We start from the raw sequence: 11,071 nt of genomic DNA on the forward strand, positions 1-11,071 counted from the left end.
TTTATCCTGCTACATTTTTATTAAAGTAACAAAAAGGTGTACATTTGTCCATAAGCTGTACATTCTTCCATATAAAAACACTATCATACAATTAGTAACCTTTGTCTTTTCTGTCAGAATAGCTTACAAACATACTACTATTATTTATTTTTACTTAATAGGAGAGACAGCCCTGCTCAACAGTCCAGCTCGGGAGTTTTGTTTTTAAAGTGAACATCATAGAGAAGAGAGACAAGATTAAGCATGAGACCATGAGGCTGCTTCTAAAAAGGCAGGGACCTGTTTGCAGACAAGATGCAAGAACACAGCCTGCAGTGATTCACAGCTTTGTTTCAACCCACAAGCCAGAAAATTAGCTCTTGGGTCTGTGGGCCCAAAGTGAACTTTAAAGCAATAAAGACTGGAAGCAGGTCTGGGAAGGCAATACAAAATGTGGAGAGTTGAAAAGGAGGCAGAGCTGGCAGGAATGGGTAGGGAGAGTGTTTGGTAAATAGCACCTTTGAGTCAAAATTGAGCAGTTAAGAAATCCAGGAGAGGGGACTGGCTGTGGGGAGGAGAACCTGGGGGTAGAGGAAGTGGGGGAAAGATTCCTCACTAAGGGGCAACAGCAAGAGAGTGGCCATCCTGGCCAAATGCCCTAGCCCTGTCCTTCTTAAGGTGATTTGGTTTGGGAAACTCGAGGTCTTTTGAGGACCCCTCATCAATGTCACTGAGAAATTGAAGGAAGGGAGTTTCTTCCCAGTGTAGCTTTCCACTTTTCTCCAACCCACAACAGTAAATATTGCACAAGTCTACGACAAATTTGGATTGTACTGAGACAGACAGCAACTTTTCCACAGGTGCTCTGAGCACCAGGGAGAAAAAACAGTGCCCAAGGTTTGGCTTTTATTTAGTGTCGGCCCTACAAGAATACCAAGTAGTCTTGCAGAACATGGGGCACTCTCCCATTCAGCCAAGGAATATATGCAAAGCTGATTAGCCAGCCATCATCCCAAGGAGAGTAGGAGAGATGGTTCCCTAAGCCCACCAGGGCATCAGGAGGTTCTGAGAGCCAGTTTTCCTCCAGACCCTCCTGGGACCCAGGGGGCATATTGCACAGTGACTGAGAACTCTTGTCCTAGAAAATAGGTTAGCTCCATGACCCAACCAGAAGGGAAGGAGAGTGTTAGAGAAGAGTTGTGCTTTTGAAAAGAAGGCAGTAATAAATGACCTGGAGTTCCCTGTAGCTTTTGAGCCACCTCTCAAAGGGATCATGGCAGCAGCATCAAGACTTTCATGTGGTTCCAAAAAGAAGAGTTTTGGCCAAAAAACATCCCCAGTGGATACTCTTTGGGTCCCAAAATTCCATTGCAAATCACCCCCAAATTATTTGCCACACATACACACAAAGCAGCACTAGCAAAGCAAAGGTTTTGTGCAGAGTTCCCTTCCATCCTAACCCCAATAACCTCCAGTTCCCTCCTGCCCCCTCAGAAAACTCAAAGCTTTAGATTCCTGGCTGGAAAGCAACATCTACGGGCCCCTGAGGGTAGAATCAGAAACAAGTCATGATTTCAAGAAAAGCTGCTTAGGACAGTAGCAATCAGGAGAGGCCTTTTCACTCTCCGCCCAGGACCTCATTAGAAAAATAGAAGAAAAGATAACATAGTATTATTTAAGTCCAGGCATGAATGCCCCTGAGTAATAGAGGAGCCGGGGATGCAGGTGTCTGGCTGGGGGAGACAGAGAGCTCTGAACTTGGCCTCTCTTCCTCCCCCAGGGCAAATCCCGACCTCTCTGTTCACAGTTGCTAACCTTGCTTGCTCCCTCTCACATCTTCCTAGGGCGCTAGCCAAATGTCTCCCACTTCACCTTGGCTAGGTCTACCCCCTAACAGCTCCCCCTCCTATAGGCAGACACTGGCTCACAGACTCAAGCACACAACAATTCTCTCCAAAGGCACCTGGGGAGGCCACTTCCAAGCAGCTCCCTTGAAGGATTTTTTTCTTAAAAAAAATCTTTTGGTTTTTTTTCCTCCTCTTTTCTTAAAAAAAAAAAAAATATATATATATATATATATATATATATAAATAGCTCTTCATTTAAAAATACAGTTCCCCAGGTTGAGGTATGTGGTGGCCTGTTGTCACGGCAGCATGAGCACTGCGGCGCCCAGGGCGGGGGCGGAGGGGCCTAGCTGGAGACCGCCATCACGTAGTTCTTGGAGGGGCTGCTCCGGCCCAGCAGCACTTGGTTCTTGCAGGTGAGGAGCCCACAGGAGGCGGCCACTGGGGCCTCCTCGTACAAGACGCAGATGGAGCCGTCCTCCCCAATGCGGTAGGACACCTCATAGGGGTCCACCCACAGGGTCAGCTCGCTGGGCAGCAGCTGGTGCAGCTGGGGCTGGCTGAGTCCGATCTGGCTGGCCACCCTGCTGATGATGGGGTCCATCTTGTGGTTGATGCGAATGCAGCGGTAGCCGGAGCCCTTGGACGGCTTTTCGGGAAACCAGTGGTGTTTGTAGTGCTCTGTGGAGACAGGACCAGGGGGAGATGCCCTGGTTAGAGCAGCTAGGCCATGGATACTACCGTAGGGCGGGGTGGAGGGTCAAGGGACAGGAGGAGAGGAAGGGGCCCTTTAAGTAAGGGAGGTGGATTCCTCTAAGTTCCAGGACCCTCTTGCCACTTAGCAGAGAAAATTTTATGGAAGCTGGAGAGATCCACTTTCTTGCTTCCAGGACAAGTGTATGTGACAGTGTGTGTGTGTGTATGTGTGAGTGCGTGTGTGAGAGTGTGAGTGTGTGTGTGAGTGTGAGTGTGTGTGAGAGTGTGTGAGTGTGTGTGTGCTGGGAGGGGATTCTAGAGATCTAGGGTACTCTCTAGTGGCTAGTGTATTGCTTTTGGCACACCCCCAAAGCAAGGGAAGGGTGTGACTGGGGCTGGCATGTCCAGGCAGGGCCTCTGGAGACCTGTGAGCTGAAGTTTCAGGGCCAGGAAGGCTGCCAACATTGTTGGGTCCACAGCAAGTCGCTGGACCTCCCACCATGTGTTCCCTCTGCTTCCTTCAGAAGAGTCAGAGAACCATCCTTAGCAGTGCCTAAGGGAGTGAAAACTGGGTTGTTTTGATGAAACATCTGTTTTCCTCAGAAGGCAGGGTCTGTGCGGGTGCCTTCCGAGATGGCTATCGCTTCCTAAAACTGACAGCAACCAGCTAGAAACAGCTGGGAGAGAGGTCTCTCCCCAGCTAGCGAGCGGGCTGCTTATCTCTTCACCTCCCAACTCGAAGGCCCGCACGGCAGGGTCACCAGCTACAAGGCTTTCCTCCCTACCATAATAGGTGGCAGATGGCTAAGGGGGACCAAAGAGAACACAAAGGGGACCCAAATTCCAACTTGAAGCGAGTCAGCAACAAGTGGACTGCCCCAGGCACAGCGCACCCCGACCGGCAGGAAGAACCGCACTGGGACTCCAAGTTGTTGAAAAGGCTCGACTGCACCTTCTTCCCTCATCCGGACCCCTCGGCCGACCGGGCGGCCCGCAACAACATCCATCGAGGGTCTTAAGATCTCGAGGGTCCAGCGAGGGAGACGAGCCCGTAATGAGACAGGGGCATAAGCTGGGGACTCGGGCTGGCACTCCAGGACCAGGGTCTGCGCTTCCGAGGGCGTAGAGGGGCGCGCCCCATCAGAACCGCCACGGCCGAGACCCAAGCACAGGGCTGGGGAGGAGGACCCAGGAAACTGGGGACTGCGGGCCGCCCCGGGGGTCGGAGGAGGGCCACCGAGTCCCAAAGCTGCTCTCGTGGGTCACCCTGCCGCAGGAGTAGAGGAAAGACGGCCCTGGCAGGGAGGGGGCCGACCCCTGGTGGCGCCAGGACCCTCGGCATGCGCTCACCTGTGAGTGCCTCCTGGAGCGCCCCGCTGAAGACCTTAAGCCTTTGCTCGCTCACGCAGCCCCGGGTCCTCAGGAGGCTGGAGAGGAAGCCCACGGCGGCGGCGATCTCCGGGAGCATATCGGTTCCCTTCCCGTGGCTCATGTCGCGCGCGGCTCGGGCTCAGTGAGAGGTCTCGGGTGGGAAGTGCAGGTCCACAAGACAGCGTTACCCTGGCCGCTGCTCGGGCTCTGCCCGGGCTTTCCCCGGGCAGCGTTTTTCAGGAGGTCCAGGGAGGTGGGGGCAGCCGGCGGCGGCGCTCATTGGCCGCGGCCAGCGGATGGGGGCGGGGCCCGGAGCCGCCCCGCCCCTTCCCGCCCCGCCCCGCGCTCCGGCGCTCTTCCCCGCCCCCGCCACCGCAGCCCCCGCCCTCGCAGGCTTGGCGGCGCTGAGGTCATCGCTCGCTGACGTCAGTGCTAGGAACCTGCTCCCGGCTGAGCTGAGCTAGGCGAGAGGAGAAAGCGAGGCCCGGGGACGGCGCTGAGAGCTCTGAAAGGAGGGAGGCGGCTCCCGAGTACTCCGCGCCGGGCAGGCCCCGGCCTCGCCTCTCCGCCCATTTTTAAGGCTCGGGTTAGAGGCCACCTCCTCCGAGAAGCCTTCGGTGACACCACCCCTCCCAGACGGTTCCCCTTTCTGATTCCCGCAGCATTTTCAAACCATACACGGTCAGAACCACTCACCAGGACGTGTTGTCACCATTTTACCGCTTTGCATCGTCTCTTAACTAGACGAAATGGGTTCCTTTTGGCTCTTTGGAAAGGGAGGCTGTCTTCTATTTATTTCCGTAGTAATCCCACCTCCCACAACAAGTTCCACTCTACAGCAATGCCTTTTCTCTTGCTGAGAAACATTCAAGTCTAAGTTTTCTGGTGGGTAGGGGTAGGGGGTGTGTTGCAAGACTTTTGTCTTCTCAACTTATTTTTCTAGTTCTCACTTTCCTTAAGTGCTAATTTTTTTGAATTAGTGGTCTACTCTCAACTGTACATATTTTTCCGTCCGCTCCCTCCTTCCCCCAGCCGTCTTCCTTCCTCATTGTGGATTGGACCTTCTCGAGAAAGAATCCGGCCTCAGTCTCCCTCTTCCACACTGAGGGACCGCCACCATCACGGGCACTCGGTAGATGTCTGCTGAATGAGGATAACTTCTACCCAACACCCCGAAGCCTGGCCCAGGGTCTGGCGTACAGATGCCGTGTTTGTAAGGTGACTAAAACCCAGTGGCCTCTGTAAATTCCTATTTTCCTTGGACTCTGAGCCCTCTGACCACCTTCTGGAAGCAGTGTCCCTGTCTTTTTTACTTGTACCCCAGGCTTATCCACCCCCCTGCCTGGCTGTGCTGCCCCTGGATCCTTTCCTGCCATGTCCCCACAGTGTCTCCTCAGTCCTCCTCCCTTTTCTCTAGGCTGCCTTTCCTTGGAGAGGTGCTGTGCATGTAGTCTGTCTTGATGTTTACTGTTTTACAGTGGCTTTTCTCATCTGCACAGTCTGTCCTCCTGTCTTTCCGTCCTGCTCCTGTTCCCACCGGCTCTGTCCTCTCCCTCTGATGTCCAGCCACCACCTCAATGTCAGCCGAAGCCCACTGTCTCTCCAAAGCTCTTGATCTCCGTTTCTGTCAGCGATACCATCATTTCCCAGTCACTCCGTCCAGAAAGGTCAGCCTCTCCTTGTACTTGGCTCCCCAGATCCAGTCCCCAAGTCGGTTGCTTCTTTCTATCTAGATGATTGCAGTGGATTCCATCCAGTCCCATCCCCAGGCCACCCTTCCCCTGTTAGTGGAGTTCCCTTCCTAAAATACTTCATTCCCTAGCTCTTCTCTTGCTCAGGTCATTCTGAAACATCCCCTCCCCCATTCGTCTACTAAATCAAGTCCAGACTCCTTTGCCTAATGTTTAAGACCCTTCATAATTTAGCCCCATCTGCCTTTTTAGGTTGCTGCTACTTTGTGCTCCAGGGTCACTCTTCTCACTGCCCTCTAAGTATCACAGCAAATCTACAGCCTGGATCCCTCAACAGCTTGCCCAAGATCCCCATCTCTGCCCTGTAACGTGGTCCCCATTCCATGCATGCCTGAACATGCATGACCCTGCTGCTCCGTGGCTCATGTCCTTATCTCCTGCATACATCATTATCCCTACCATGCCCCACCCCCGCCTCAATCGCTCACACTACTGAAGGTACAGTGTAATCTTGGCCTTCCACCTTGAAAACCTATGCTGACCATTCTCTCGAGGCTGAGTTAGTCATCCATACCATTCTTTGGGCATTCATAATCTACCATTTGGTATTGTTAGTGATCTTCTTAGAGATTCAACCAGAGTTTGCAAGTTACTTGAAAACAAGTTACTATGCTCACGTGTCCCACATTTCTGGAACAATTCAAAATTCAAATATTCTGCTCTACTGCTTCATATAACAAATCAAAATGACCCAAAATTCTAATGTTTTGGCATTAAACATATCTCTTAGATGGCCTCTTTCACCGGCTTCTCCCCAAATGCTGGATCAGGCCAGATGAGGCCATTACTTCTGCTCACTGAGGGGAAAGAATTATTTGTTACAGGAAACAGGGCTGACCCTGGAAACAAGATAACTTAGAGATATACCAAACCATGGAGACCAGGTGTCAGCAAGGCCGAAACTGACCAAGGTCAACCACCAAGGAAGTCAGGGAAATAGGTCAAGATATAGACAGCTATATAGGATTGTTCAGCACCTAAATGTGAAAACGCTGAACATCTTCCTGGGTATGTCTTTGACAGGTGTGAGTTGTAGGAGATGCCTAACATCTCTTGCAACTGAACTGCTGAAAAAAATCTTATGGTAGCCCCTTGACTGTTTTTTGCTTCAGAAAATAGAATTCTGTCCTTATGTAGATTTTTCTGTCCCTCACCAGGCCACACAGTGAATTCTCAAGAGAGCCAGGACTGGGACCAAATTTTCTGACTTCAAGTATGGGGCCTTTTCATTAGACTGTTGTGCCCCTCTGCTGCCGTTGCATGGGCCGTGGTCCGACAGAGCTGTCATTGCAGACGATGATGCAGTGAATGGGACAGGAGCCGGGAGGCTGTAACCCCTTGTCTCCACCATTACCCGGAGTGTGCCCTGGCCTCCTCATTGGTGATTAGTTTGTGAACTTGGTGTAGGGCAGAGGTGATCCATAAATACCAGAAGGTAGTCCCATGGCTTTCTCTTCTTTTCTTTTTCTTTCTTTTTTTATTTAGACAGAGTCTCGCTCTGTCATCAGGCTGGAGTGCAGTGGCGCGATCTCGGCTCACTGCAACCTCCGCATCCCGGGCTCAAGCGATTCTCCTGCCTCAGCCTCCCGAGTAGCTGGGACTACAGGCATGCACCACTACGCCCAGCTATTTTTGTATTTTTAGTAGAGGTGGGGTTTCATCATGTTGGCCAGGATGGTCTCGATCTCTTGACCTCGTGATCCACCCACCTTGGCTTCCCAAAGTGCTGGGATTACAGGCGTGAGCCATTGTGCCCAGCCTCTCCTCTTTTCTTTCTATGCACAAGCCTAGGGAGAGGAAGCTTAATGTATCTCACATTCAAAGTTCCCAAGTCAATATACAGTGTAGCCGGGTGTGGTGGCTCAAGCCTGTAATCCCAGGACTTTCAGAGGCTGAGGCAGACTGATCACTTGAGGACAGGAGTTTGAGACCAGCCGGCCAACATGGCGAAACCCAGTCTCTACTAAAAATACAAAAAAAAAAAAAAAAAAAAATTAGCTGGGTGTGGTGGCGGGCACCGGTAATCCCAGCTACTCCAGAGGCTCAGGCAGGAGAATCGCTTGAACCTGGGAGGCAGAGATTGCAGTGAGCTGAGATCACAACACTGCACTCCATCCTGGGCAATAGAGTGAGACTCCATCTCAAAAAAACAAAAAATAAAAAATAATTTAAAAAATATATACACACACAGTGTAATTGTACTCAACTCTGGATTTAGGTTCTCAATCAATTTTTGAATACATTATAGTAGTCCCAATTGTTTTTGAAATTTCCTGAAACTCCTCTTATATTGCTAGGACCAGAATCCTTAGAAGCTCTAAAAGTCAAGATGTCACCCCTGCTTTTTTTGTTTGCATGTTGCCTGTTACTTCCCATTCCTTGGTATAATCAAGGTGCTGTTTGAGCAGCAAGATAAGGAGAGTGGGTTGCCTCTCCCTCCCCACCTGTCCTTCCTGCTTCTCTTTCTCCCTTCCTGCCCTTCCTCCTCCTCTTCCTCCTAGTTCTTCTCTCCCTCCCTCCACTCCCACCCAAGGGTCTTGGGTTGAATTTTGAACTTTAAATGTTGATATGTGCTGACCAGTGACTTCACCCACTGAAGAGGGGGAAAGGGGTGATGGAAGTGAGGGTGGAGTTCATTTATGCCTCATCTGGACCAGAATTTCTGTCCCATGTGACCTCAGACCTATTGGTTCCTCTAGTCCTGGTTGCTCATCTCGCCCACTTGCACAGCCCACCTGTGTGGCCAACTCAGGAGTGACCCGCCTGCTCTCTTCAGACCATATTCCCACTCAGAAGTGGGTCCCACTCCTCAGGCCTCTGTGCTGGCCCTGTCTGTGAGGTTAGCACGCAGCCCTGCTCTCCATTTCCAGCTCAGAAGCAACTGGATCGTTGTAAGTGATTTCTATCTTCCCCAGCACCCTGTTGGGCCTATGGGGACTTGGCTTGGTTGCCTCGATTTTCCGAGTACAAGTAGAAACCTGAGGTTGAGTGAGGCAGGCAGAGGCTGGGCTGAGATACTCCAGGAGGGTCGCATCAGGTCATTTCTCCACCATGCAGAGTGTAGTTTTTGTTGGTCTGTGTGTCAGTGTGGTTAGGGAGGTATTAGTATGTATATTTGAGTGAGCATACATACTTAGATTGCACGTGGGCTCTGATGTTTGTGGGTAGGAGGGGATATGGATATGTGTTCGCTATGTTAGTAAGCACATATAATGGTATCTGTTGAAGAAAGTCGTCTTGTGAAATGTGGGCGTTATGGTAGAGTGTACATTTTGGTGGAGTGTGTCTGAGTGTAGCTGGTGCAGATACTAATTTGATCTTCCTCTTTACAGACCTCATTGGTGACAACTTGGCTGTGCTGCCCAGAGCTAATAAGAAACATCACCCGGGGAAGACCAGCTGCCTCTTCCTCACCTCCTAATCAGGGTGGAAATACTGCTAAATATATCACAACTCTTTGCAAGCATTGTTGGGTAAAGATCAGGACATCTTTGTGGGTTCCCTATCATTTTCTCACAAAGTTGAACCTTTCAAGGTCAGTTCTAGGCCAGCCAGTCTGGGAGTCATTGTTTAGAATCAGAAGAGAATTTAAGAAGAGGGGAAAATGACATTGTCTCTAAAACCTGCTAATGAGAACTACAGGAAGGTGGGGATGCTAGCTATTTTTAATATTTCTGGTTTGAACCCCTTCCTCCACCCCAGAATGAACTGAGAGTAGGGACAGAAATAGATAATGCAAAGATGGTTAGGGTTGAGGGTAAGCAGAAAACTACCCATCTAGACCGAAGGAAGGCTTGCTAACATTTCAGTAAGCAAACAGCTTTCTAATCTACAGGTAACAAGTTTTACATCCCTGAGGACACTTTTTGAGATGGAACTTTGTTTGTTTGTTGATTTTTGTTTTTTTGAGACAGAGTCTCGCTCTGTCTCCCAGGCTGGAGTGCAGTGGCATGGTCTCTGCTCACTGCAACCTCCACCTCCCAGGATCAAACGATTCTCCTGCCTCAGCCTCCTGAGTAGCTGGGATTACAGGTGCACGCCACCACGCCTGGCTATATATTTTTGTCTGTGTATTTTTAGTAGAGATGGGGTTTCATCATGTTGGTCAGGCTGGTCTCGAACTCCTGACCTCGTGATCTGTCCTCTTCAGCCTCCCAAAGTGCTGGGATTACAGGCGTGAGCAACCGCGCCTAGCCTGGGGCTTTTTGAGACCCTATTGAAGGCTGAGGAAGAGTCTGGAAGCTAAAGAGTAACCCATTCCACCACCTGCTCTGAAGATAGAAGAGGCAAAAAAAGATTAAATTGTACAAAAAGCCCTTAAATTAGACAACAGAAGAATTTCCTGATACAAAGTGAGTGTCTAAGATGTGTTAAACAAGATGCCTGCTCCAGCCAGGACTCAGACACTCCTGGGTAGAGAGCATCTTCACAGTTTGGGATGAAAATGACTATACAGAGTGGTGGAGTGAAGGCTGCACGCCCCTCCCCAAGGTGGCATCTAACCCTGGAGGCATTAGGACCTCAGAGGCTATCCACATGATTTCCAGCTGATAAGCAGAAATAGCCGTGGCAGGTGCAGGCTTCACTTGCTGCCACCAACACGGGAGCTCACCAGACACCCAGTGGCCAAAAGAACCAGGGTCTCTCTAAGCCCTGGGCTCACCGCCAGGCAAGCTTGGGTGCTTGGGAGGGCCATGGTTCTTCACAGTGCAGCCCCTGGATTTCTTCTCAATTTACTCAACTCTCTCTCTTGAATCCCATCTGTGCAGCTCAGAAGTCACAAATTAGAACCCTCCCAAGGCAAAGCTGACCATAGATACAAATGGTTTTGTCTATATAGTGTTTAAGCACTTAAAAAATTCATTGTGAACATTTAATAATTAGGAAGTGTCAAAATGAAAATATCTAGAGTTTCTGTGTAAAAACCAGAAGATCTGTTAACACTGATCCCACACTTCTGTTTGGCAATGACTGGCCCCTAAGACGGGGTATGTCCTCTAGCTCACCACAGTCTTCACCATTGCCTACTGCATCCCTGCTGAGACAAAGTGGTACTTGCCGTTTATTAAAGATGAATGCTGTTTTTTTTTAATTATACTTAATCCTCATTTGCATTACCTGCCTTGATTCTGGAGGTATTTGAATTTGCATCTCTTGATAAAGAATAAATCTCAAAATCGTCATCTCTAACTTCACCTTTATTACAGAGCTTCCAGTTCATTTTTTTCCAGCTGAGAACTGGACATCTTTGAAGCATTTTTCTGGTGTTTCAGTCTCAACATGTAACAGATCAAAAATACTTCTCTCCCTTCTTCGTTGTTTCTTAGTTCTTTCTCTCTTTCCTTAGTATTACCCTTCTTTTTCTGCTTTAAAAACCTTCAATAGCTTCCCATTGCCTGTAGTACTAATTAAAAATCTCTCATCTGA

At 49.9% G+C, this 11,071-nt stretch overlaps 1 protein-coding gene and 1 long non-coding RNA gene across 2 annotated transcripts; one reads left to right on the plus strand and one right to left on the minus strand.

Moving 5' to 3' along the window:
• BTG2 (BTG anti-proliferation factor 2) lies at nucleotides 1-4,126 on the minus strand. The gene is made up of 2 exons (XM_055234165.2): nucleotides 3,873-4,126; nucleotides 1-2,507 (listed from the first exon to the last, which is right to left on the minus strand). Exons 1-2 carry the CDS (start codon nucleotides 4,012-4,014, stop codon nucleotides 2,173-2,175), a joined length of 477 nt encoding a protein of 158 aa, XP_055090140.1. The 5' UTR covers nucleotides 4,015-4,126; the 3' UTR covers nucleotides 1-2,172.
• Nucleotides 4,127-4,305: 179 nt separating this feature from the next.
• LOC134731885 (uncharacterized) lies at nucleotides 4,306-10,821 on the plus strand. Its single transcript, XR_010114578.1, has 4 exons — nucleotides 4,306-4,778; nucleotides 4,926-5,111; nucleotides 8,344-8,535; nucleotides 8,977-10,821. It is a non-coding gene; the product is annotated as an uncharacterized lncRNA (long non-coding RNA).
• The last annotated feature ends 250 nt before the right edge of the window (nucleotides 10,822-11,071 follow it).

The sequence above is a fragment of the Symphalangus syndactylus genome, chromosome 19, assembly GCF_028878055.3.
Source record: "Symphalangus syndactylus isolate Jambi chromosome 19, NHGRI_mSymSyn1-v2.1_pri, whole genome shotgun sequence".
Lineage (NCBI taxonomy): Eukaryota > Metazoa > Chordata > Mammalia > Primates > Hylobatidae > Symphalangus > Symphalangus syndactylus.

Bases quoted from the DNA above. Each gene is read 5' to 3' on its own strand.
- BTG2 (XM_055234165.2), bottom strand. From the start codon at position 4,014: ATGAGCCACGGGAAGGGAACCGATATGCTCCCGGAGATCGCCGCCGCC. The intron at 2,508-3,872 runs GTGAGCGCATGC...CTGTCTCCACAG, and splicing joins GCTCCAGGAGGCACTCACAG to AGCACTACAAACACCACTGG.